Consider the following 27,455-nt stretch of genomic DNA (forward strand, 5'->3'; position numbering starts at 1 on the left):
GCTCCACCATGGACCATACCACCATAGTGCTATGGAAGGGCAAGTTGAAAGAGGAAATGGTATATGACCTTTAACCTTGAACACCTTTGTTAAAGCGTTCTGCATTTCTGCAAAACAGACTGTATTCAACATGTACATAGGCTCATTGGCATTAGTAACCTTTTCTTTAGGAGAATAACATGGAAATTACCTTGTAATAAGTCGACATTTTACCAAGTAACATTAAGGAAGTATATTCTAGTAATAATGTTTTAGTCATCAAGTAATTCCTTTGAATATTGTGGCAGTTCTCTGGTAATTCTGTGGTATTTTACCTTAACCCTCTAATCCCTAACCCTAACTCTAATCCCGTATCCTTAACCCCTACAAACTACTTGAAAATTATTCAGGAGGAACACACTTTAATTGTACGGGAAAAAATAAAGAATTAGCTGGGAATTATCGAGAAGCTTATAGAGAAAAGTATCATCTTTTATCTAAGAAATTACTTGCTAAAATACCACCTAACATGGTGTCTTATGTTTCTTACAAAACTGCATTTGAGGAAGTAAAATAGACTAAGTATAACAGATTAGATCAATCATATTTATTAGTGACAATTTTTCACATGTTGCTGCTGTCATCAATAAAGTGATAGCAATTTTCTACAAAAGGGGAAACAGGTGGTCACAACTGCCATAAATTTGTCTTTCATTTGGTGTTTTGTTGTTTCTCTTGTCCCTACCCTCCTTCTAGTCCTTTCCAACCCCAGCGCAGCTTCAGCAGAGATTCTCTGCAGCTGCAGACTTTCGCCTGCTTGAGATTCTGGTCCCTCAATATTTATCAATAACACTGGCTGATAGTCATGTCAATCACAGGTAGCCTTACCATAGAACATAATCTGCTGCATTTACTTAATATGTAATGTGAGTAATAACATGAATGTCACACTGTGTTAAATAAAACTTAAAGTAAGTTTAAAATTCTAAACATTTAAGGACATTTTTTGCTTTCATAATGAATAAAATAGCAAGTTGAGTTATTTGGATTGTTTTTGGAAACATTGCAGATTTGAGGTACCTCTGCATTTGCCTCCCTTTGGAAAACACATTTTCTGATTTTCTACTGTATCCACTCTCCCACCAAGGAAAGCTATAAAAGCCTGAAATAAATCTAAAAAAGCACAAGCTGCACCCACTTCTCCTATTCTGTCTTTGATAAACACACATTATATGCATGCATATAGAATATAATTTTAAACTCACAGCAGTCGTAGAGAGTGCAGTCCACCGAAAGCCATTTTGGGGATACAGCGAAGCGAATTGTAGCTCAGGATTCTGCAATGAAAAAATAATTACATATGGTTTATAGATAAAATTCTGCAGTTTCCATCCTGCTGTCAGTACCACTATAAAATACAAGCTCTCGGCTGAGGCTGTTCTGGACTCACAGAGTGGTAAGTTGGCTCATGTTAGAGAAGGACGAGTTGGTCAAAGAGTTGATCTTGTTGTTGCTCAGGTCCCTGCAAAGGGAAATGACAGGTTAAGTATGTTGATTTGTACAGAGAGAATGAAGAGGAGGCAGATGGAAGGAACTTACACTAGCTGCAGGTATTTGAAAGCAGACAGCTCCTTTGGCACAACACTGAACTGGTTTCCATCCAGATACCTGATAGGGTAAGAACATTGAAAACACAATCAAAATACTTATGTTAGCTCAGCAGGTAACTTGTTGAGGTAAAATATTTATGCATGACTAAAGCTCAACACATGTCACTCAGCAGCCAAGGTCAAGCTTTTCACCCCTGGTGATATGTTCGGATACCACCAGTGGTTTCTGGGCCCTTGGGACATCCACAAAACGACAAGAGATTTGTGGCAACCCTACTTGCCACATCCACCCTTTAATCCATCCTAATGGTGTAGACTTTGTTACTTTTCAACAGATTATTTTCCCATGCCCCTGGTAATATGCAAGGACATCTAAAGCACGGCCGAGGTTGTGCCAATCCTCCTTTCTGCCAAATGGTGTCCTCAGGTGGGCTAACATGCCATTACATGCCTACTTCAGCCTCAATTTGTGGCCCAAACATGCTTAATAGTCCTGCACAATATTGAATGTTGCCCTTCTCAGTATTACAATAACAGATGGAAACGCCCATTTCCGTGTCTCTCACTGGCAAATCCATCTTGCAAAGCTCCCGTCTGAACCGTTTCGGCCCGGTTAAAAGTGACAGGACCAATCAGCGACAAGGGGCAGTACTTTCGAGTGCAGCAGAGCCGTGACATAAGCAAGCAGCGACAAGAAGCTGGTGAAATCAGGGCGGAAAAGCTTAGCATGTACGCTGCTACAGTGCCACTTTTATCAGAACTTGACAACATTTCTTCATAAAAATTCTTTTGTCAAAAACGACAGAAGTTGTGTACTGACACGTCTACAGTTGCCATGGTTCGTGTTATGCAGTTCTGTATGGAGTTTACTCCTCGGTAGCGGCTACGTCATGTGTTTTGTGACACAACGTTCATCCAGTCACCCTCCGAGTTTATTTTTTTTAAAGCCTCTGCCCTTTCCCAAACGCTGTGTATGAGAGGTTTTCCAGATGGATGTGTGAAACAAATCCATGTGGCGTGCCAGGTTAGTGTTACAGGATTTTATCCAGCTCAATGCAGACATTTTTAGATTTATTTTTTGGGGGGGCTTTTTCATGCCTTTATTTGACAGAGGAAGGACAGTGGATAGATTTGGAAACAGGGAAGAGAGCGGGGAGAGACATGCGGTGAAGGGCCACAGGCTGGATTTGAACCTGGGCCGCCCGTGACATGAGTAACGCCGTAAAGCACTCGACCGTCTGCACTCCTGCAGACATTTTTAAAGACTTTATAAGGAGAAGATCTTGATGAGGTTAAACATGGTGGCACACATAAATACAGATGGTTTCTCACACTGTTGGAGGAAATTTTAATTTTGTGTAATATATGCAGAACTACTTTTCTTTGTTTCTTTTGTTAACAAAACTTTGGGGTCAGGCTATCCTACATGAGCATTCCTCCTCCAGACTCAAACTGGTTGATGTATCAAATGACCATTGGCACAGACAGCAAACTTAATATATTCAGTGACATTTAAGTGAATTTTCTGTTTCGCAGCAGTTCCTGAATTTGACCCAGCACTCTCCTTTCTGAAGTGTGTTTTCATGTGTGTGTGTTAGCATATGTACGGGCCACCATGGCTGACATCATGCCTGCAGGGTTGAAACCACCCCGCTGCCTGCTAACACAAAGTGCTACCAGAGGGCTGTCACCGTGATAAATGGCTGATTTAGGCTCTGAGTGCAGCTGCAGGCCTTTCTCCTGCTATTGTTGTTGACTGTACTCGGGGTGGGACAGGCAGCGGGGGGGCTGCCTGGTTAGTCCGGGGGCCTCTGGGTTCAGAGGTAATGATAGGTAATGACGGTGCAGAGGACACTTGGGATAATGATGGAGTAGAAAACTCTCCAGATGACTAGATGAAAGCCCCAAAAGAGGGGCACACCTGGTCACACCTGCTGGGACAATGACAGGCCTTAAGGCTTGCAGCGTGTTTGTGTATCTATGTGTGTGTGAGTTAGTCTGGACCACTTAGAGCAGTATTGGAAAGTTCCAGACCTATTCCTTTCCCTCCCCTTTCCATTGAAAAGTGCTCATTAAAATGTCCGCCTGCTCCCCTGTGCTCCTGTGGACGGGCTTTTGGCCCTCGCACAACTATGCTCACTCACAAACACACACCGACATGCATGCACACTCGCTGATCCTTGGCTCTGAGTGTGAGAGTGACATCAGTGCTAGCCTGAGGGCTGCAGGGAACACAGAAGAAGAATGTCTGAGAGAATAACTGCAGGGTTTATTGACTCCTTTCCCCTTCTTCTCCAAATGATGAGATCTCTTCTGTATTCACTAACTCTTATCTCTTTCACCCACTCTTCACTACCTTTTAACAGTTGCTTCTTTGGTTTCCTTCCCAGACCTGCCTCATTCAGAGCCAGGGGAGGGCAGAAAGATGCCTGGAACTTGGGCTGATAAGATAAAAATACAATCCACATAATAAATGCTCAGGAACTCACAGTTCAGTCACATTTCTGGGGATGCCTTTGGGCAGTGTGTGGAGGTGCTTGTTACTGCAGCGCACCACAGTCTCCAGGCAAGTGCATTCACTGGGACACTGAGGTCTGGGCACGCAGCTTGACTCCTCTTGGCCTGGGAAAAAAACAGAGAAGAAGGGAGCAGAATCAGAAACCAGCAATGATGAAGGAAAGGCCAGCCAATGAAATAAAACAAAGTCAATGTAAAGCCAAAATGCCGCAATCCCTTAAACCGCTGCTAAGGCATTGAGACAATGAGAGGACAGGAAGTAAAAAATGGGAAAAGTATAACAGGACAGAGAAAGAGAAGCCTCACTAATGTAATATCGACCAGCCAGAGCAAAGAATGAAGGCCGCCCGATGCCTAAAGACAAGTCTAACATTCATTCAGGTGCAAATAGGCTGGCTGATCAATAAGGCAAACAGCTCAATAGCTCCACTCAGCCCGCCATCGACCAGCAGCTTAAGAAGTGCTGAGTGGCAATCTATTCCGTCAACAAAGGAGTTGCACAATAGCAGCCATTATTTAAGCTGATCTCAGACACTCTGAACAGCTCACGCTGGTAATGTATCGCAGAGTAAAACGCAATTAAAGGCATCATCAGTCAGCCACAGACGGCTTAGTTTCACACATAAAGGAGGAGGCTATCTGCCGTACTGAAGATGCTTATCTGCCTTCAGAGAGAAAAATCACTTTATTTAAAGTAGGGAAGTTGGGATAAAACTTAAGATATGGTCTGAGTGGTGAGAAACTGATTCACACATTGATAGGGAGATGTGTATTTGGTTGCAAGCCAAGAGAATTTCTGTCTCTTTTCCTGCAAGTCACGACATATTAAATATAGAAATACAGACTCAAAAACTAGTCTGCATTAACAACCACATCTGGATTAAAAAATTTGCTTAATAACACAATGTTTGGACATTTGATCAGGGGTGTATCCAAGAGGGGATGGAGCCAGGCTTCAAATCTGATTGCCCCCCCAGTACCCCACCCAATAATCCTTAACTATAATTGGCTGTTTGCCTTAGTGGAAGTGGGACTTAAATCTAACATAAACTACATGCTGTGTCTCAACTACAGATGGAGACATAAATGTTAATTATCATGCTACGTTTTTAGCATAAATGTTTATCATGAATGTTAAATTTCAGAATAATCAGAAATAGGATCAGCTTTATTGGCTAGCTTTTCTCTTAGTGTACAGGAACTAAACATGAAATGTGAACTAACCTGAAAAAAGTATTGAAAAAATAAGATTTTAATATGTAAAAGCTCTTTTTAGGTATTTTTCTAGTGGCCTATATATAGGTCCATGATGCAAGATGTGCAAAGGGTGCAAGATTGACTAGACATGATCAGAAGTATAAAATATGCGAGAATGTGAGCAGATTTAATTGAGGTAGATAAAACTAAGAATATGAGGTGAGGCTATTTACACAGAGCCTTCCTACTGTATTTGAGTTACAGTGAATAGATTAAACTAGTAATTAATATGGAAAATAGATTAATTAGTGCAAATATGCATGTGAGATGAGGCATCTCACCCCGGTGAACTATATTAATGAATGATCAGCCTCCCATTGAACCTTTTCTTATCTACCAGATGAAAAACAAGAACTCACTCTAACACAGGATGTGCTCCCCCAAGCCTGCTTTTAGAGTCGGCTCCATCATTTACAGCCTCCTCACCATTTGTTACAACTTACCTTCTTCACAGCGGAAGTCTGGCAGAGCCACATCCTGCAAGGGGATCTCCTTCAGGAAGCCTGGACGCTGGCAGCGAGGATTTCCTGTCACTATCTTCCTGCTCCTCAGCCAATCACCGAGCCAGGCCAGGCGGCAGTCACAGTTGAAGGAGTTCGCCAAGAGGTTGCTGGGAGAAAGTAATAAAGCAATATGAGAATTGTATTTCAAAATATGCGATCAAAGGCAGGTGTATGTATTTATCTGGATCTCACAGGGTGGAAAGAGTCTGCAGGGTGTCGAAGGCTCCGGGAGTGATGGTGGTCAGCTGGTTGTCATACAGAGACAGCAGACGGACGTTGTGCAGCCCTGTGAAACTGTCATTGTGGACACAGCTGATCTTGTTGTTCCTCAGCATCCTAAGGAGGAAAGTCATAAAAAAATTCAGCCTTAAACTTAAAAAAGTATCCATGTCTATGATTTACATTGCTTATTTGTCACTCACAGCATGCGCAGTCCCTCGAGGCCTCTGAACATCCCACTTCGGACTGAGTCGATCTGATTGGCTGTGAGGTGAAGCTCACTGACAGACGAAGCCCCTTCAAATGCCCCGTCTTCAATCTCGGTCATCTTGTTGTTGCTGAGGTTACTTTGGAGAAAAGGAAGCGTGTCAGAAAAGTGCATTGATTCCAATGTAAATAAAAAGTAAACAAAAAAAAAATCTTACATTTTCTTCAGCTGGGAGAGGTTCTTAAAAACTCCAGTCGCCTCCAGAGTAGTAATGTCATTATTATTAAGGCGGCTAGAGAGAAAAAGGCAGAAAAAAAGTTTAAGCATACAAACAACCACATCAATTTTAACTTGACTGCATTTGTAATTAGTGTGACATCATGCAATGTGTTCTAACCCTAGATCAAAGAACTCAGTTTTGGGCATAGAAGTTCTCGGATGGCCGACTAGATTGGCCAGAATATTTATGTATGAAATGGCTCACCTGTCATACTCAAATTCCCCATAATGCTTTGCCTCCCGTCCTCTCATATTTATCCACATGAATCAAAAGTTTAAAAAAAATGAAAGTTTGATTGATTAATTGAATCATTTAATTATAGTATAATTAAGTGGAGATGGCAACTAAATCTACTGCAGTCAGGTTAATCACTTGTTTTGATAGACAATTGAGGTACATCACTTTAAATGAGGCTGACACAAAGAATTGTGGGATGTCTTTCTTCTTTCCTTTCATAAAGGGTTGTCCTTCTATGTATAAGGAGATAGCAAAGGAAGCAATGATGCTCCTTTCCTTTCCCTATCTTAAAGAGAATTGCTCTTATCAGAGCAGACATTCAAATACTTCTGGGTCATTTCACTCAGGAACCTTCCTAAGCAAAAAGGACCACTTAAACAGAAATTTAGTGCAGTGCAAATGGTGTACTTATGGTCCAGCTAGTATGCAGCAAGGTTATAATAGTTTTTGATGTACAATTCATTTTAGTTTTTATTAGTTTTTACTCCTGATTGGTTAGTTTAGTTTTTATTTTGTGAAAATTCTTCATTATAGTTAATCTTTATTCATTTTAGAGATGGTTTAAGGTTTTTTCAGCAAAATGGGATACCCGTCAAAGATTGGCTCTTCATTTTTCATTTTATTTCTTTAATTTTGATGACTGAGTTCAACTCAAGATCTAAATTGCCACTGTATGAGGTCTCCTTCAATCAAATCAGTCTGCTGCTCTCAAAGACTAAAACTAAGGAGAATTTGCCCCAAATCTTATTTTAGTTTTGTGACCACAGAATTAAGTTTTAGTCAGTTTTCATTTTTTTTTTTGGTAAAGCTCAGTTTGTACTTAGTTACAGTTAACTTAAATAATGTTTACATTTTAGTTTTACTTTCCTATAATAACCCTTGCATACAGTATATACTGTAAGAGTATGTAGTATGCAGTATGAATGTGTGGGTTCATGCAAAGCTTCATAGACACTAGAACTAAAAAGGCAGTCTTCCAAGGTGTTAATTCAGAAAATGTACTAACTGTGTTTAGAAAAAAAAAACAGGCATGAAAAAAAAATTGACAGTGAAACCTTGTTTCTTGTTTAAAGATGTTTTAACTGCACTCCAATTATGTTGTTTTTATGGCTACCATATCATTAACTTTTTAAATTTTGATTGATCTCAAAGTTTTATAAGTTTAATCACAAGTGATACTTTCTTTTTTTTTTGCATTCTAAAATTCCTCTGTTTTGCATTTAAAACTGTTTCTTTCATTTTGGATTTCTGTACAGTTCTGTTTGGATGCAGATCTGCTTTTATTTTGGAGGAAAGGAAAGAAATTGAAGATCAGACCCTATCTATGGACCAAGGAAAAAGGAACTTGTTCTGAAATGAAAAGGAATATAAGGGAAATATTGTTTGATAACACAAGGTGCAAATCAGTGTTCTATGACTAAAAATGAGATGAAAAGAGACTAAAATGTAATTTAGATTTTTTTGTGGGACATTCAAAAGCAGAGTCAGTGTTGACACATGTTGACACACAACTGTGCACACCTCTGCAGCCAATGTCGAGCTTAATTTCATTTATTTTATCCATGCCTTTTCACCCCCTGGCCCAGAGAGTGCTGGTGGTTTTCGGGCCCTTGGAGCATCCATTCGATGGTGCCCTCAGGAGGGTTTTCTTGCCATTTCAAGCCTAACTTTAGCCTCAGTTTAGGCGAAAGCATGCCTAAAAGTTCTGCACAGTACTGTATGTTTTATACTGATCCATAAAGATTTACACTTAATATATAGTTTGTGTTGTATAAGTTTTTTTATCCTATAGTTATGGGATAAAAAAAATCTTTCCAGTCTTATTCAAGAGTTCATCTAATATCTTTTTTCTGCTTAGTTGATTTTTTTCTACCCTTTTCTCTGTTTTGTCAGCATTTAATTTCCCCTTAGTTTCTTACAGTTCAGTGGTGGATGCAGGGATGTGTTCCGGGATCTTGGTGAGCTTCAGGTTGGAGCAGTCGACGACGTTGGACTCACAGCGGCACTTTGGAGGACACACTGGATCACTGTTGCAGGCGTTATTCAGGCGCGTGTCCTCAGTACCTAAACAGGAGCAAAGGCAAACACAGATCCTCTTTTAACCTAAAATGACTTCAGAGACTTCAACTCTTCCCTATACCACCACATGCACTTGACTTTCCCGTGCTGCTGTTAGTCACGCATCCTCTCCCGCCACAGCCGTACGCCAGGAGTTTGTCCTGTTGTGACCTAAAAAGGCGGCACCCCTGCCAAATCGTTCACCTCAGATGCCCTGAAGAACATCCTGCAGCTCTCCTACCATTCATGAGGCAATGAATGGGTGAGGGCGAGGGTGAGTTATTTTAGAGAGGTGATGGAGCGGGACCACTGGGGTGAAAAGAACAGAAGCAGGGGGAGATTGAGATAGGGATGCCAAAGAAGATTCAGGCTGCCAGCTTCAGTCAAGCAGAGGGCCCTGGGGAGGGGAAGACGGTGGGAGAGAGGTGGACGAAATGATGCACAGGAAGCGTAGGTAGACAGGTGGAGCTGATGGAGAAGGAAGAAGCATAAAAGGAGGGCACAAGGGATGTTAACGCATGCAGGAAAGAAAGGTAGAGAAGAGATAGAGAAGATAGAGAAATGCAATGTGGAGGGCGACGTCTGTCCTGAAAGAGGAAGACTGAGGCAGCGAGGGGATCGTGGGACGTTTTCCTGCACCTCCTCCGTCTATGAATAGACGTTACGTGCCAAAAAGCGTGCTGCTAGTTACATCATGGCTGCTCAATAATGAAACAGCAGTGGGAACCACTTAGAACAGTGTGTGTGTGTCTGTGAGCGTGTGTATTGTGTCTCAGTGTCTGTGTATATATGTGCGTGTGGAGTTTTTGTGTGTGCATTTGTTCCATTTAGAGGGAACAACTTGGCGTTTGCTGTTAGGGTTTCGTTTTGTGTTCTCTTTTTGCATGCTCACATCGCTGCACCTCTCTGCCAGAGGTTTGGAGATTACGTCAGCGGGACACCGTCGGGCACCCAGACTTTAGAAAAGAAAGTAGACGTAGCTACTGTGACGTTAGCCCTGGCCTTTTTCATGCCCTCTTTTAAGGCTTGAGTTTTGCATATTCGTTTTCATTATCTTCACTTTTTGGGATGAACAGTTATTAAAATTTGGACAACTTGGAGGGTACACATTGTGATTTCTCTATCCTTGACTATTTCAGGAAGCTGGACACTAAATCTTATTTGTCTTTATCATTGAATTTTGTCTGAATAGGAGCATAATTCACAATGTGAACACCATACTGTATGAAGCAGGACTTGAAACAAGCAACTAAGGCCATAAACTTGTTAGGAAATGTTTACTGGGATAATGAACCCAACTATTTTCACAGTTTCACATAGGCAAACTTCTTCTTGAAACCAATTCAGCTATCCATGCTGACAGTAAGAAAGAATACAGTTTTAACTCACTTAATATTTGAACCAGTGCCTACATTAACCTATTTCATAGTCTGTGTCTGATAAAGAAATCAAGAGCAGGGAAAACTCATGCCAGTGTTATAGTCAAGTCATAAAACCTTAAGTTTGAGTCTCAAGTCCCCAGTTTACAAGTCTAAGTCCTAGTCTGAGTCATCAAAGAAAAATCCTAATATCCTCATCCTAATATAAATCCTTATGGGGGCGATTGCGGCTCAGTAGGTAGAGTCAGCCGTCCTGCAATCAGGTTGTGGGTTCGATCCACAGCTCCTGCAGTCACATGTCAATGCATCTTTGGGCAGGACATTTAACCCCAATTTGCTCCCGCTGCTTCATGGGTGGCGTGCGAATGAGTATGGAGGCATATGCATGGGATGCTAATCCATGGAAAACAAATGCCATGCCAAGTCTTGCCCATTTTGCTTATTATTGTCTTTTAAAGTTTGAGGTTATCCCACCTTCTCCTCTAGTCCATACTGAATATGTTCATTGGTCTTGCTTACATTTGCCTTAAAAAGGGAAAATGCATGATTTGTTTTACCTTTGTTGACTTCCTGGCAGGATGCTTACTGACGCTGAACTGCATGTGAATACACACGACTTAAAAATGAATAAGTTATTTTGGCTATGCAGAAGAAAAACTAAGAAAATCAAGAAGACTCTTGATGAATACACAAATTTCCTCTTCATCTTCCAAGTGCAAAAGAGTCCATGTCAGACTCCGTTCTGAGTCCTGGACTTGAGAACTACTACATTGCCTAAAACAACCAGGACTAAATTCAACAGTCTGGAGACAAAACTTGCTCGTCCTAAGAGGTCAGCAACCTAGACATCACCCTAGACTCCAGCCTATCTTTTGAGGCCAAATCTGCATTCCACCATCTCAAAAACATCAGACCCAAACCACCACTCTCAGAGTCTCTGAATCTGAGTCTTTCATACATACCTTCATCACTCCTGTCCTGTCTGGGGTACTTAAACAGGCTGACACACCAGTTGGACTGTTTCTCATATCCGTTGCATGGGACATGTCTCACATCCATCTGGGCAACCATTCATCTAAAGTGTTTAGAAAGGACAGAAGCTTTGAAAGAAATCTTGGAGGTTGATTGGACAAGTATTCCATCTGTCTCGTTCATTATAGGCCAATTAGAGTGATGATGCATATGACGTAGTGGAAATGTGTAGCTCTGGAGTGAACTTTCCAAGGTAGCAGCTTCACTTACTATTACTAGAGCCAGTAGGTTAATCAAACTCATCAAATCCATCTCTTCCACTTAGACAGGCTTTCAGTTCAGTTCTTTGCTCGTCTTATAATAAAGAATGTGGTCAAATCCTGATAAAACTGCCGCTATACGATGGCCAGATCATAGATAATTGCTACACCAGCGGCAGCCATTGCTACTGGCATGCAACACAACTAAACCCCATCTGCACCTTCTGAATTGTTCTCCTCAATCTTGGTCTGGTCTGTTCTCAGATGGGCCACAATCATTTCCGATTGGAGCATTGCAAGATGGATCTGCCTGATGACGGACATGGAATCTGGCCATTCCATCTGCTTTGCAGGGATGTGGACAGGTTCTGCTATGTGCAAAACTCAGCTGCCTGGATTTCCCTCATACAAAGCCTGAGCAGCACATCAACCTCACCCTAATGCTCCTTCACTGACAACCAATGAGATCCCACATCACATTCAAAATCCTTATATATAAACCTCTGCATCTCTGCATGGCCATGCCCCCCCAGTGCTGGGAACGCAACAGGTAATATTTAGGAAAAGTCACCATGAACTTTGGGGCAATGTAGCTTCTTCTAACTCTTCTGCTTGTTGATATCTCTTTTCCTACTTTTTGACTGTGAATGTGACATCTCAGATATGTGGCAACCTTACAAGCCATAGTATTGCTTTCTACATCTTACATCCTGACACCCCTATCCCTTCAGTAGGACAGGGAAATCCCCCACCTGTGAGAGAAATACATAAAAAGTAAGGCAGATTTTTAGGGCCAGGCTGCAGTTGGACTGTGCAAGAGGGACTTGCATTTACAGAGACATCTTCCCTCTGTATCCTATCCTGCTGAAATGGGGTCACTTCTCAGAGACACGGCAATGCAGGTCATTAAGGAACTACTGCTTGCAAGGCCAGACACCAGGAAAAAAGCATTTCCTCGTACGGAGGAAGCAATGAAAGTACAACACGGAGCTTTGATCTTAAGGATGTGGTGGAGCCAGGGGAGGTTCGTGAGCCTGAGTCATTGTCGTCATTGCGAGTGCGTGGTGGTGACACTTTTACTGTCAGCACATTTAAACAAAACAGAGAGAAGAGGGACAAGGTTTTTCCCTCTCTGAGGCAAAAATGACTCATCTCTGGAGTTGTAGAAGTTCTCCTTATTCCCTGCAGCTTGGTTCTTCGTTATCAATGTAATACGGAATTCCCTTGCTGTCAGCGATTGTGCGTTTGTGTGTTTCGAGTGCATGGGTGTGTGTATTGTGGAGGCTTTTTATTGTTATCATTCAGGGAGGTTGAAATTCTCATTAATCACACTGGCTTTGATCTTCCTCCTGCTTACATAGTACTCCCATTTGTTCTCTAAGCCAATGTAGAGCTTTATCTCAGCTTAGCACACAAAGACACATTAATTGACACACACAGCTAATACACACTGAATCACACAACCACACAGGCTGAGTTCGACACACATCGCTGCTCCTCCTAGTTATTTTCTTGGAAGCGCTCTTGTTAAGAGGTCCGGAAACATCCGCTGATAGGAATCTGGGTCCTCTGGTGGGCTTTATTTTCTTTAGCATTTACTGATAGAAAGGACACACTCTCCTTCCCCTCTGCTCCCCCTCCCTCCCTCCTTTTCTGCCCTTCTCGGTGAGTGACTGTCTGTGCTCATGCCAAAGCAAAGAGCAACTTCCTCTTGAATCTATCTGCGGAGACTGTTGGGAAAACAGAGCTGAGGAGAAACAGACGCTCACACGCGTATATCACATTAAAATGCACACAGAGGTGCAGTCACTCATGAGCTCAATTAGCTGTTTCAGCTGATCTTACAAGTCCAAATGCCCAGTGCTTTTTTCCCGTGCAGACAGTTTCCCCTGAAGTTCATCCACACTAAAAGATGATTCCTGTTTTCTTTGGTTCGGGTCATTCATAGCAGTGTTTATTTCATCGACTAAAACTATGACTAAAAATGTCAACTGTTTTTTTTCCACAGGGAAGACGACACTAAGACTAGCTAAAAATAGACCAAAAAAACCTCTGACAAAAAGTACGGTCAGTTATTGTCAAGGAGACTAAAATGTAAAACTATATGGACAAAAGTATTTGGCCACTCCTGTCAATTATTGTAATCAGGTGTTTCAAGGTGTTTCTAGCCATGCAGTCTCAATTTGCAAACATTTGTGATACAAAACTGGTCTTTCTGAAGAGCTCAGTGACTTCCAGCATGGTACTTTGATTGACTGACCTTTGAAATGAGAGGGTTTGTGAAATTTCATCCCTGCTTGAAAATCCACTGTTAATTCTAAAATTAACACTGTGTCATAGTTTTCCATAAGCACAAGTGGAGTTTAAAACAACAGAAATGTTGTGTAACATCTGTTATGGTGAGGAAAGCTATTGGTTGACAGTTTTGTCTGACGTAACACTGGTTGGAGATCGGTCTCTAGTGTTTACTGCTGTGTTTCAAGCTCTAAGGTCTTATAAATTTCAGAATATTTTAGCTAGATTTCAATGTATAATATGGTTAGGATGCCATATAAAGTAATATTAGATAAGAGCATAAACGGCAGTAAACCATGTTGGCACCAAAGGAATAAAATCCCAGCTAACAATGCAGGAAGACAAAAGATTAAGTTAGCATTCAACAATCTAATAATGAAATTATTTTATTCTAAGCCAGCAATAATATAAAATAATTTTAGTGTTCGTTTTAATTGAAAAGGTATAAATTCCTAGCTTAAATTATCCACTGAATAACATTAATAGGCGTTTCACAGTGCATTTCCCCAGCGCTGTTACGAAGCTCCTTGAGGCATTTGTATTGATATTAATTGCTCCCATCTGTTATTCACAATGTGTTTCCACATTATGGAATGGCACAACAGAAGCAAACAATGAGACACGCACAAACACATAGGGCTGAGCAATGCTGCTGGCTCTGCTGATCCTGTTTTTCACCTCTTTGACACCTCTGCCAAAACCAGTGGTGTAGTGGTGTGTGCAGTTAATTTATATTCCCTTTAGAAGTGGGTATACTCTAAGTCATGAGGGGGGTCCCCTCAAACCCAGTCTGTTCACAAAAAGTCTGAGCTAACATTATCAGTTGGCAAACACTAACTAGCACTCAACCATGTTAAGCCATAAATTGATTGCCAGCATTACAGCAAGTTAATAATATTCGTTTTTGAAATTATATTGTGTTTGATGTTAGCCAACCCATGGCTAAATGCTAACATTAGCTTTTTCAAACTAGATAATGGGCCAGTGAGTGATAGTTTATTAGTTACCCAACATTTTCAGTGTGTCCCACATCAAATACTTCTGTACTAAAAGCTAAATATATAGGTGCATAAAGTGTGTTCAAAATAACAAGTATACTCAAATGCCGCAAGCTAGTGGCACTCTCAAGAAACCCCCAAGAACCAGTGTGTAATGACGGACCCTTCACACCCTCAATGAAAGCCATATTGGTGACAGATATCGGTGCCATTGGCAGCACATGCTGTACTGTTAGCATGCTAGCGCACTTGCTAATGTTAGCATCCGCTAGCTAGCTAACACGTTATTTGCAACAGTTGCATGTTTCAGTCAGCATTTTAGGCAAAAATAAGTTTGTTTTATTGAAGCGAATAATGTTTATATCAAACACAAGTTTCATAAATTCAATAGTGAAAATAGCCATTAAGATTCATTATCACCTAACATCCATCAGGTGTTTTAAAAAAAGAAGAAGAAGAAGACAGAGGGAGTTAAAGTGTCATCACCTCCTTTGAAATGCAAAATGACAATGTGTAGTTTGGGACAATAATAACCCACTTAGGTTAAGTGCTCTGTGCTGCATTTAAGTGTACTGTACTACAGTATACTATGTAATTTGAGACACACTGGTTGTTTTATCTTAATAATGGCCTGATGTAACACTTGGTTTTCAAAATCCCTTTCCTGTTCATCTAAAGATTATTTGACAGTTTAAATCTATGATTCTTAACTCATAGGATAGGACTTAAAAGTGGTTTGTGGTGCCCCTTTTTTGAGAAGGTCCCAAAGGGGAGTAAAAATTGCAATAGAATGTCAATGATAGGTTACTTTTAAAAACATGCTTGATCTGGCCAGTCTTTTTGGTTTTGGCTTAAGTTTTGTACTGTATGAGGCCAAAACAGTACTATTTTTCATTAAATAAATTCAACTGGACAAAAAAAATATCAGAAATACAATTACTCATTGAGGAGTTGGTGGGTCTTACAGGTTGGCCAGCTGAGAACCACTGGTTCCATAACACTTTTTTCTTGGATTTCCCATTTATTGTGAGACTTTGAACACATGGGTACAACATTATGGCAGCATTCAAGGTTCCAACCCTGGTTATTATGCCAGTGGAAAATGGGAGACTCATTATTATGATCAAATTGGTGAAAGGTTTGGATTGTTTGCAAGTAAACACCAGGCAGATTCTCTTGAGTCCTTTATACTGCAAAAGTTTTCCAAACCTGTGGCATTGATTGAAACCTGTACAGACATCTAAATCCTTGTATTTTCCTCTACCTTACTTTTTTGAAAACGCTGCAAGACGCTACAATTAACATGATGTTCCATAGTTGCAGCAATAAACCAAGTAAATAAAACATTTTTACCCAAAGTAATAATGGCAAAGCTACAAAAACAAGACCCAAGTTGTAATAAAATCAAATTATCCTTTAACTGATGGGAGAATTTGATATAAATGAATGGTAAGTAATGGAAAAAATGATGCCGCTACATGGCTGCAGGTGGATAATTAAAGAAAAGCGTAAGAAAATGATAGGTGTGAACATTTACAAGCCACTCACCTGGGATGAAGTACTGCTCTTTGGCTGTGATGGAGAAAAAAAGAGGGTCGGATGTCAGTGAGGCTGGTCTGATCAGCATAGCTGTGGTGATGCTATGCTTCAGAACAGTCATATATAGAGCTTATATATGACAACACATGACTCAAGGTATATGATAGTTAAACAGAGAAGCCTAGGACTGTCTCTGTGCATGGCAATGTGGAAAACTGAAGTTAAAGGTTGGTAAATATTTGGCTGTTGCTAAGGAGGAGTGAGAAGGAGACAGTGAGAGAAAATGAAAAAAGGTGAAGAGGAAGGAGGGAAGAAAGAGAAAAACACATGGACTCTCTTCTTCATCTGGTCTAGCCCAACAAATGAGGCTATAAAGAAGTGTGAAACCTCAGCGATGCAGAGTGCCAGACAGCATAGTGCAGTGCATAAACACAATAGTGGGGAGAAAGTGGAGATGGTAGGTAGTGCAGAGGGAAACCTGAGCCTGGCAAAGAGCGATGAAGGGGGGGATTGAGGCAAGGATCAAGGGGAGTCTGAGACTGGCAGAGGGCAGAGGGATATGGTGGGCAAACACAGAAACTCTAGCCCTCACACCAGCCTGGACTGGTGATCTCAGCCCACTGCGGTTTGAATGTGAAACCAGACTCATGGTGCGGTAATATGGAGATGAAATAGAGAAACAAAGAATGGTTCCTCCTTCAAGTTCATCTGGGGGAAGGTATTGATTGAGGAGCACCAGCAGAGCAAATGATAGGCCAGAATAAAACCTTTTGCTGGGAATGGTAACTCATTAAATGTGGAGGGAACAATGCGCAGATAATAGCCACTCCCGATGGAAAGAAAGAGAGTAGGCAAAAGAGCAGAGAGAGACAAGGAGTAAAAACAACAAAGCCTGTCTGGGAGATAAAGAGCCCGAGAGAGAAGAGAGAAGAAGATGTTTGGAGACAGTGATGTGGAGCCGCCGGCCTACCGGAGCAGCGGAACTTCTTGCTCTTGATCTGTCCAATACGTTTGTTGGCGAGGCGGCGAGGGCTGGCGCAGCGGGCGCCGCTGGTCTCAATGGGGTTGGAGCGTAGGTAGTCTGCCAGCCACTTCAGATTACAGTCACAGATAAATGGGTTCTGGGCAAGGTGACTGGAGAACAGAGAGAGAGAGAGATTGGAGAGACGGTTAAAAGTTTAGAGTTGGGAAAGGAACAAAGTGATGAATCATACATTTAAAGTAATGTGTTTATAGGTGTACATCAGCAGTAGGAATTCAGTGTAGTCTTTGACATTAGGGAATAGTTTTCCACCATGTCTGGCTTCTACTTTTGGTGAAAGAGTAAGGAAAGCTTCTTCCTGTTTCAGATTTTCAAGGCTAAAGTAACAACATCATAGTTATATTGGGGCAACTCTTAACTGATGGGACTGTTTATGTTAATTAATAGATATGCTTAACTCCATTTTCAATGTGATCTAAAGCATGAAATAAGTGAGTTTGACATTGCAGACCTCTCCCTTGTAATCCTGAAATCCTGCACTCCTGTTGCTCTGTTACATAGATTCTGTGTAAGAGCCAATAATGACCCACCATCTTGCAACAATATGAAGGAATATTTTATCATTCTGGGCAATACAACCACTTGCTTCTGCACCAAAAGAACATGAAAGTCATGTCTGTGTATTATATGTAAAGTTACAGCAGCAGCGATATCTCTTAGCTTAGCATAATCACTGGAAACTGCTACCCTCGCTGTGTCTTTTGCTACAAAGCTAGGAAACCTGTTAGCCTGTTTGCAATCTGCAATGGTAAGCCAGTAACAAATGTCACACAAGGGGTTAACTGTCTAAACAAGCTCAGTCTCTTTCTTGCTGCAAGTCACATGAGAAACTTGATGTAAGATTCAGGACCCTACTGTGAAAATGAAGCTTCAGAGATCGGCATAGCTTCGCATTAAGAGTGGAAACTGGATGAAATAGCTAACCTAGCTAGGTCTGCCTAATTACCAAACATGCAACCAAGCCAACTAGCTCCTTCCTGTATAGGTTTATATAATGAACAGCTATGATGGTAAAGACTTTCTTATATAACTTCCATCCATCCCTTTTCTTGCGCTTATCCGGGGCCGGGTTGTGGTGGCAGCAGGCTAAGCAAGTCAACCCAGACATCGCTCTCCACAACAACATTTTCCACCTTTCCTGGGGGATTCCAAGGATCTCCCAGGCCAGATGAGATATATAATCTCTCCAGGTCTACCCTGGGGTCTCCTTTCAGTTGGACTTGCCCAAAAGACCTCCACAGGGAGGCGACCAGGAGGCATCCTGATCAGATTTCCATGAACTACCTCAACTGGCTCATTTCCAGGTGAAAGAGCAGCGGCTCTACTTTGAGATCCCTCCGGATGTCCGAGCTTCTCACCCTGTCTCTAAGGCTAAGCCCAGCCGCCCTCCTGTGGAATCTCATTTTGACCGCTTGAAACCGCGATCTTGTTCTTTCAGTCATTACCCAGAATTCTTGACCATAGGTGAGAGTTGGGACAGAGATCGACCGGTAAATTAAGAGCTTTGCCTTGCAGCTCAGCTCCCTCTTCACCGCCAGTATGATACAACGTCTGTGATACGGCAGATGCGGCACCAATCTGCCTGCCGTTCACATGGTTCATTCTACCCTCAATCGTGAACAAGACCCTGGGATACTTGAACTCCTTTACTTGGGCCTTTCTCATAAAACTTCCAACAAGAAAATAAGATGTTATTCACAGAGAGTGAACACTATGTAAGAAATACTGAAAAGAAGAAAAAAAGTTAGCTCTTGTTTTAATACAGAAATGTGGCCCAGTTTGGACAAAACTGCCACTGTTGCTGCATCCAAGCTGATCGCTCCACTAACAGCCACTGTATATACAGCTTACAGAAAGATGAAACCAAACCCTCACCTATTCAACAATCACAAACTGATGATGAAGCAGGTCGGGAGAAGAGCAAAAAAACTTTTTCTGTCCTGAAAACTACCACAATTCTAAAGCTACACCTGAGCTAATCATTACACCAGCACCAGCCATTACTATCAGCTGTCAGGACAACTAAGCCCTCCCTTAGCTATTGCCTCATTCTCCTTCCATGATGCTGACTGGTCAGGTTTGTTTTCAGACCTGGCACAATCATTTTAAGTAAGAGCGCTGCAAGATGGATCTGCCTGAAGACAGACATGGAATCTAACCAATCCATCTGGTTAAAAAGTTGCACTGTTCTTAAGTCAGTTTGCCTACACAAAAACTTTTAGGTGATGTTTTAGGGTTTTTGAAGTTGCAGTGGTTGCAGTCAGGCGGTTTTATGCACAAATTGAAAATGTGCTTAAAAATTGGTGGATAGAAAACCCACATTAAACTGACACCCAGAGTCTCCTACATGGGCATGCGTGCAGAACCAGTGAGCAGCACTATCTATCCTCAACAGGTGCCTTGTACAGTATATCTTGTATTTGCATCGATGTTTGACAGTGTTATAAATCATGCTTTAGGAATGGCTGACTCCTTAGTGTGGGGTGTGTATTGATGACAGCAGTTGCTCTTTGTTTACTTGTGTTTATTGGAAAAGAAAATCGGAGGCTTTCATTCAGGTGGAATTGGTGCTATCTGGCTAGCAGCGGTGGAAAGATGGGGTGTGGTGGGTACTTTTCATGTTCTTGATCTGTCCACAGAAGCTGTGAGTGTGCGTTTGTGAAGATGATAGATTTACCCTCCTCTCTACCTCATGATCCCATTCCTGTGCTATTACACAGACCTGCAAGTAAACAACTCCTGTGTTGGCTCATGTTTTATGGTGACGGCTCGGTATGTGTCAGAGCGTGTGCAGCCCCATGTGTATGTGTTTGACTCACAGGGTCTGAATCGCTCGAAGTGAAGTGAAGGTGCCCTTGGCGAGGGTTTGGATCTTGTTGTCATAGAGTGATAGCAGCGAGAGATTCTGCAGGTCCTGGAAGGCGTTGGCACGAACGCAGTGAATCTTGTTGGCATTCAGCAACCTGAGAGGGGTAAGAAAAAAGAAGGAGGAAGAAGGAGTAAAATAGAGGGAGGGAAACAGCCTGTCAGACTTTCTTTATGCATTCATTCATTATGCATTCCATGTTGAAAAACCGTGCACAGGTACAAAGTTTATTTGAAGGTTATGACTCCTTTACAGAGTGGGAGTGCAGGATGCCTGGTGTTGGCTGCGTGTCTGCAGAGTATCAGTACAGTGTGTGTTCTTACAGAAGTTGCAGGGCGTAGAGGCCGTCAAACACCCCCTTGGGGAGGTCGGTGATCTTATTTCCATACAGAACGCTGAAAAATCAAAACACAGACTTGCTTTAGACACAGAATATAACAACCCAGTGGATATTTATGCACGCACACATGCACAAACTCAGCTCTAGGAGCCTTACAGAGAGTTGAGGGAGCGCAGGCCCTGGAAGGCATCAGGAGCAATTTCTGAGATCTGGTTGTTGCTCAGGTCTCTGTGTTGAAATACAAAAAAGAAGGCCAGAAAATTAGTAATGGAAAGGGCTTTAGATGAAAAGTTCTTTTGCAACAGCAATAAAATATCACAATAATCCTCAAAAGCTGAAGTTGAGAAAGTTTTTAAACTTCCAAATATGCAAAGGAGGAGCACTTTTAACAGACTGCAGCTTCAGATACTGGTTACGAAACACATTGAGTTTACTGCCGATTCCTCTACATGTATACTGAAAGCTTCCAGATGAGCAACTGAGAGACTAAAATGGACATACTTTATTTCTGCTGCCATTAGGTCAAATTCCAACAAATTCATTTACAGTGTGCAGACCGAAGGAGCTTTTGATTACATTTTCCTTGGCAAACTATCTGAAGGAGCCTCTCTAAGCCAGTTAAAAAAGAAGCTGGTTGAGTTTTATTTATCACAGAATTCAAATCAGGTATTTAAACTCTGGATGAGCAGAGAAGAGACACTTTATCCATAAAGGCCACCAGAGTCGACACATAATTTAAGGCTCTATCGTATGTCTGGCGTGCCTCACGCAGAAGTGTTCATCATCCCTTTTAAATAATTTCTGATGTTGTAGGTCTCCTTTCATAATCCTTCAGTAAAATATGACTTTAGTTCTAAAACAATACTTTTCATACAGTGTCCTGTATGTGGTGCATGTGTTCAGAGGCACAATGAAAGGAGAATAAACGGATGAAAGATTATGTCTGATTAGTCCAACTTATACACAAAATGAACCCACTATATATGCATTCTGGAAATATTCAGAACCTCTTCCCTTTTTTCTATTTTGGTATGTTGCACCCTGATGCTACAGTTGAAAAAAATCCTTTTTATTCTCATTAATCTTCCTCTTCAACAGAATTTATTTTTTTTTTACCCTTTGCAACAACACTTGAAATTTAGCCCAGGTTCCTCCCATTTCTCTTGATCATACTGAGATGTTTCTACACCTTGACTGGATCCACCTGTGGTAAATAAAGAACCTGATGATCACTCTGACTGAGCTCCAGAGATCCTGTGTGAAGATGGGACAAAGTTCCAGAAGGTCAACCATCACTGCAGCCCTCCACTGATCTGTGCTTATGACAGAAAGGTGGAGTAAGGGTTGGATTTTGCAAGTTATTATTGCTAAGGGTAGCGTCTGAGCGGTAGTGGGCTTGCCATAAGCCACTGGTCATGCTGTGGATGTCTCAAGGGCCCGAAAACCACAAGTGGTCTCCAGGAGGGACAAAAGAGATACCGCTGAGCTTAACCTTGGATGCCTTCCCCTCTCTTCAACCCAGGATTGTGGCACTCCAGGCCCGGCGGTGAATCAATGGCACTGATTTAAAGTAATGTGAGTATATCTAATTGTTAATTCCAACCCCTGTCTATCACTGACCCACACCCAGTTTTGCCTTTCAGATTCAATCTTCTTTGTGCTCCTTATTTAATCCTGTCTATTTTTTTTATACCACACAAAGCATTTGCTTAAAATCTACCACTAACAGTAAAGTTTATGGGGAAGATCAAAAAAGTTATGCAGGAGTTTTTCCCTCTTTGCCACCCAGGTGTCACCCTCACAAGGAGTTAGGTTGAGTATAATGTCTCTGCTTGTTACTTGCAAGTAAAGAGGAAGCAAAAATCCTTGGTGCTGGATGAAGACGAGTTCCAGCTCTCTCAAATATTTGATGGTGCGTCCCTTGAAGGGATTTGATGAAATGAAGTGGGTTCAAGTGTTGCAGCCAATCAAAACAGTTACTTGTGTTATTTGTGGCCTATCAGGCAGCAGCAGTGATTGTGGGGAGTAAAAACGGGGTGCACGGCTGAAATCCAAAGCGAAATACAGTAGACTGGGTCTGAACACAGCCTCTGTTAATAGGATCCACAGGCCTCTCCCCACAGGATAACCACTAAGCCTGTGTGTGTCTGTGTGTTTATGTGTGCGAGTGTCTGTGTGAGTAAACGCAACATTAAATGAGGAACAGTGGGACAGAAAGGGAGAAAGACAGATGGAGAGGGAGAGTTAATGGAGTATGTGGACCGCGCTGTAGTCGACTGGATACCTTTGAAGGAAAATCATCATGTGGTGGAGCGCAGGGATATTTTCTCATTTGGGGGTAACAGTTAAATAAGTACCCATTTGTCTTCTCGCAAAGGACTGAGGTTTCCTGGAAGCCAGAATGCAGAGAAGGAGCCAACATCTGCACTGGTGTGTCTATAAATGCAGACACTGGTGTGTTTGTGAGTGTGTGAGGGGTGTTAGTGCATCCATGTCTTAGGGAGCGGTTCATGTGTAGGTCATCCAAACCGGGACAAGGTGACAGAGAATGTGTGTGGTTGGCATTTAAAGGGAGAAGAGGACACGCAGGGTCGGAGGAGGCATTGCACACATAGCTGCACACACCACAAATAAACAAAACAAATAAACAACAGCCTCATAAAACTTTTACTAGACTGATGTTGCCTTATAACCAAATATTTTCTGCACAAAGCTTGGTCAGAAATGAACCATTTAAGTCAAAGCTGTCCAAACTTTTCTTCACTAAGGGCTGCAATCTGAAAAATACAAGGATGACTGAGCCACTTTGCCATACCTCATTTTAGTTTGTTAAAGGTTGTAAACAAATTTAATGTAGACTAAGATAAACATTCTTATTGAAGATGCTTGAAGAAAAAAAATTACATCACAGCTTTCCATGATTGCTAATAAGGCAAGAAGCCAATCATTCATTAAGTATATAGTGTAGAGATCAGCTGATCTCACACAAGCCCTCATCAGCTGACTCCCAGCTGATTCCCACGAAGCCTCCTACTGTCTGAATGCGCTCATGGCGTCATATTTAAGCTGATCTGGCCTCCCCACCCTTTTCTACGCTCACTGCAAGTTGTTTAAGCAACCCTCCTCCCCCCCAGCTCCTCAATTATGTCACATTTGACTTAATCAATGCTTCTGTTGTCAATGATGCTTGTTCTGCTCTCTTGCTGAGAGAAAGGGCAGGAATGTTTGCTTTTCCTGCTTGATGCTTTCCACAAAGTCTTGCAGAACTGCAGGAAAGTCCCAGAACAGTCATATTGGCAAATAGAAAACATGGCAATAAATTGCATAATAATAGCTTCTAATAAAACTAGAAAAGCACTCAGAGAGCGCAGAGCTCCGCCATTAGCCCTATCTCCCAATAGTGAAGAATCCTTTAAAAATTCCTGGATCCATCCCCATGTGCCCCCCACCACAGCATTCGCCGATTACACCCTCCCTGGTGGGGTGAAAATGCAGTGAGGCAAAGCATTGGCTTCACTATGGGTGGACTGTCATGGCCAAAGCATTGCCTGCCGGTGCCAACAGACGCACTGACAGTCTCACCCATGGTCTCACTGGACAACTGGAAGTCATGGCAGGGCTGAATATTCCTTTATACCTCCCAGCATTGTAAGTATTCTCACTACAATTCACTGTCTTTCTCTCTGTTATGCTCCGACTCATCTCCTCGATCGGGCGTGCGTCTTTCAAACTCCATGAACTCCAAAACTTTTAATAGAAACACACCCAAAAACTGCTGCTGGGATTGAAGTTACTCATGTCCGCCATCTCCTGGTGTAAAGTGGTAACAGCACAGACCTCCGCCATTAGCCCTATCTCCCAATAGTACAGAATCCTTTAAAAAATTCCTGGATCCAGATGGTGATCTAGATCAGTCCCAAAATCTAATCAGTTCTTCCTTATGCCATTTCTGACATTTCCTGAAATTTCATTAAAATCCGTCCACAACTTTTTGAGTTATGTTGCTAACAACAAACAAACAAACAAACAAACAAACAAACGAACAAACCCACCCGATCACATAACCTCCTTGGTGGAGGCAATTAAAATATCAATAACTGCAGACAATGTGTGTTTCTTGACTAAGTGGTCCTGACTGTGGATGTTTTGGTACCATAATATTCCTGATGTATTGTACATATGTAAATTTCTTTCTTTTGCTCTTGGTGGATTCAGGTTAAAATATGACCAAAGAAATGAAGATTTCTTGAGGTTTTAGAATCTCTTAAGTGTTACTGATTTCAAAATCAACACAAACTAGGGCTGCAAGCTTAGAACATGTAACATCAGGCGTTACAACACCAGACACTGAAAGCTTGACTCAGTTTTAATAAAAACAGAATGAAATAATTTAGGATCTGAAGTTTTAGTAGTTTTTAATACTACTGATTACTAAGGTAACTGGAATTTTACTAGTTTTAAATGGGGTTTTGATTAAAGATCAGAGAACACCAGATTTTCTACCAGATCCAGTTCTAATAAAATCAGATCATACTGGTGTCTATTTTGATACCACAGCAACAAAAGAACAAGTCCAATGCACTTAGGCAATTTCTTACTTTAACCAAAACTTGACAGCAAACTCCTGCACAGTCAAAACTGCACAAAACATTGTAAGACAGTTATGTCTCTGTTTAAGGCAGCCTTTGGTATTAAAAATATGACTGCAGATCTGTAAGCTTTGGTATTTTCCAGTACTTTGGATCATTAAAATAACAGAGATCATGTTTTAAAACTTTTGGTATCCAAAAGTTTAGAAAATGATGACAAGTGTAATCATATGTACAAACATCTGCTGAACCTAACCTGGGGATTTGCTGTATTCATCATGGTGTGCTGATGCTGTCTACACAGTGTGCACTGAGGCTGTTGGACCCAGGACACGCTTGCTGCGTCGCTGAGGGCACACAGCCAGCTGAATCAACAGAGGCACTGCGGGTCAGCACAGACATGTGGCCACACATTGTTGTTGCTAAATGCAGAATTGGCGGCAGAAACAGTAGCAGGTCAGCTCTGTTTGGAGGACCAGATGGAGGAGGGCGACACGTTCTCACAGCTGTTAAATATGGTTTGTTTTTGTTCTATAAATATTAAATGAGACGGGGTAAACTTTTTTCCTTTATACTATTGCAAAGCTCTACCGTTTATGGCCAAACTTTGGGGAGTTAATGATTTAGTATGGAACATTGAAAACATTAAGAGGACATCAAATATCCTAACTAAACATATTACTGAGTTATGGCTTTCTTAAAAAGAGGGAAGTGAAACTCACTCTAGGTTTGTTGTTCTAAGCTCTACATTCACACTTATAGGATGGAGAAAAAGAAAAAATAAACTCTTTAATGTCAAAGTGAAAACAGATTTTCTACAAAGTAATGTCAACTGAATTAAAAGTATGTAATGCAAAGTAAGTGCCTGCATAGAAATTCACCCCTTCAAGCCAGTACTTAGTAGACACACCTTTGGCTGCAATCACAGCTTAATCAGTGTGAATAGGTCCCAGTCAGGCTTGTACATCTGGACACTGCAATTTTACTAAATTTTTCAATGGATAACTGCTCAAGCTCTGCTAGGTTACACAGGCATCAGTCTTTTGAAGTCCAGCCACAGGTTCTCTATCGGACTGAGGTCTTGGCTTTGACTCAGCCACTTCAGAACGTTCACCTTGTTGTCTTCAAATAATTTCTGTGTAGCTTTTGCTGTATGCTTCCAGTCATTGTCTTGCTGGAAAATAAATCTTCTCCCAAGCAATAGTTATCTTGCAGACTGCATGAAATTGTCCTCCAAGATTTTTCGAGATTTTTCTGCTTTCATATCACTCTCTTTATAAGCCTCCCAGGGCTGGTGGCCAAGAAGAGTCCCCACCGCATGATGCTGCCACCACCGTGCTATACAGTGAGGATGGTGTGTTTCTGGTGATGTTCAGTGTTTGGTGTCTGCCAAACATAGTGTCTTGTCTGATGGCCAAAAAGGAACATTTTGGTCTCATCAGACCAAAGAACTTTCTTTCACTTGACGTTGGAGTCTCCCACATGCCTTTTGGCTCACTGTAATCAGGGTTAAACATGATTTGCTGAGTGTTTTTTTTTTGTTTTCATGGTATAATGGTAGCCATGAATACTGATTAACCAGTGACTGAACCTTCCAGACATGGGTGTCTTTTGTTAGACATTCACTGCACTCAGGTAATCCCCATTTAGGTGATTGTGAGGCTACTAGCATCAATTGGCTGGACCTCTGTTAAATCACTTTAAAGAGGATGAATATTATGCAGTCACTTATTTTACATTACATGTTTTACTGCAGTTGACGTTATTTTGTAGTATTCTGTTTGAAATTAGAGGCTTTTTTTTTTGTCAAAAAGCCAAATCATATTGACCATGATTGATTTATAAAATCAATAAAAGGGTTAAACACCCAAGGGGGTGAATACTTTTATAGGCACTGTTCATACTTACTGTGAAATTTATTCAGTTTAAGAGTTCCCGTTAGTCTTATGTTAACGCCTGACCTGTTCGAGTCCACATAGTTCACAAATTTCAAACTAAAACATTTTGACCCCTTATAGGAAGAGACGTTAATTTCCCTTCAGATTTCGTCTGCAGCTGCTCTAGTTTGTCGTCTGCTGTTTTCACCTCATGTGAACTCCACAACAGTCCCTGGAGTTGGATGATAAAACAGAGAGGAATCCCTTTAAAAAGAGCTGAAGAAAAACTCCCTGACCTTCCGCTTCCTCTGTCTCTCCCTCATGCTATGTCGGTCAGGCTGGGTGGTGTTAGACTTGTGGCTTTGGCTGATTTGGTGTGTGTTCTGGCTGCGTTACTGGACAGCTGGTTGGACGGGGAAAAAAACATCTC

The 27,455-nt window shown here is 41.5% G+C and overlaps 1 protein-coding gene across 2 annotated transcripts in view; it reads right to left on the minus strand.

Annotated features, from left to right (window-relative positions):
- The window catches only part of slit1a (slit homolog 1a (Drosophila)), a 166,955-nt gene that overhangs the window by 22,605 nt on the left and 116,895 nt on the right, over window positions 1-27,455 (minus strand). For both annotated transcript variants that reach the window (XM_041789473.1, XM_041789472.1), the window contains exons 11-24: window positions 20,716-20,787; window positions 20,543-20,614; window positions 20,173-20,316; window positions 17,282-17,445; window positions 16,321-16,344; window positions 8,730-8,874; window positions 6,511-6,585; window positions 6,289-6,432; window positions 6,059-6,202; window positions 5,807-5,973; window positions 4,079-4,211; window positions 1,579-1,647; window positions 1,430-1,501; window positions 1,245-1,316 (exon numbers count right to left, since the gene is read on the minus strand). In XM_041789473.1, the coding sequence (XP_041645407.1) occupies window positions 1,245-1,316; window positions 1,430-1,501; window positions 1,579-1,647; window positions 4,079-4,211; window positions 5,807-5,973; window positions 6,059-6,202; window positions 6,289-6,432; window positions 6,511-6,585; window positions 8,730-8,874; window positions 16,321-16,344; window positions 17,282-17,445; window positions 20,173-20,316; window positions 20,543-20,614; window positions 20,716-20,787 (1,497 nt within the window). The remainder of the gene's footprint in view (window positions 1-1,244; window positions 1,317-1,429; window positions 1,502-1,578; window positions 1,648-4,078; window positions 4,212-5,806; window positions 5,974-6,058; window positions 6,203-6,288; window positions 6,433-6,510; window positions 6,586-8,729; window positions 8,875-16,320; window positions 16,345-17,281; window positions 17,446-20,172; window positions 20,317-20,542; window positions 20,615-20,715; window positions 20,788-27,455) is intronic.

This window comes from Cheilinus undulatus, linkage group 6 (assembly GCF_018320785.1).
Source record: "Cheilinus undulatus linkage group 6, ASM1832078v1, whole genome shotgun sequence".
NCBI lineage: Eukaryota > Metazoa > Chordata > Actinopteri > Labriformes > Labridae > Cheilinus > Cheilinus undulatus.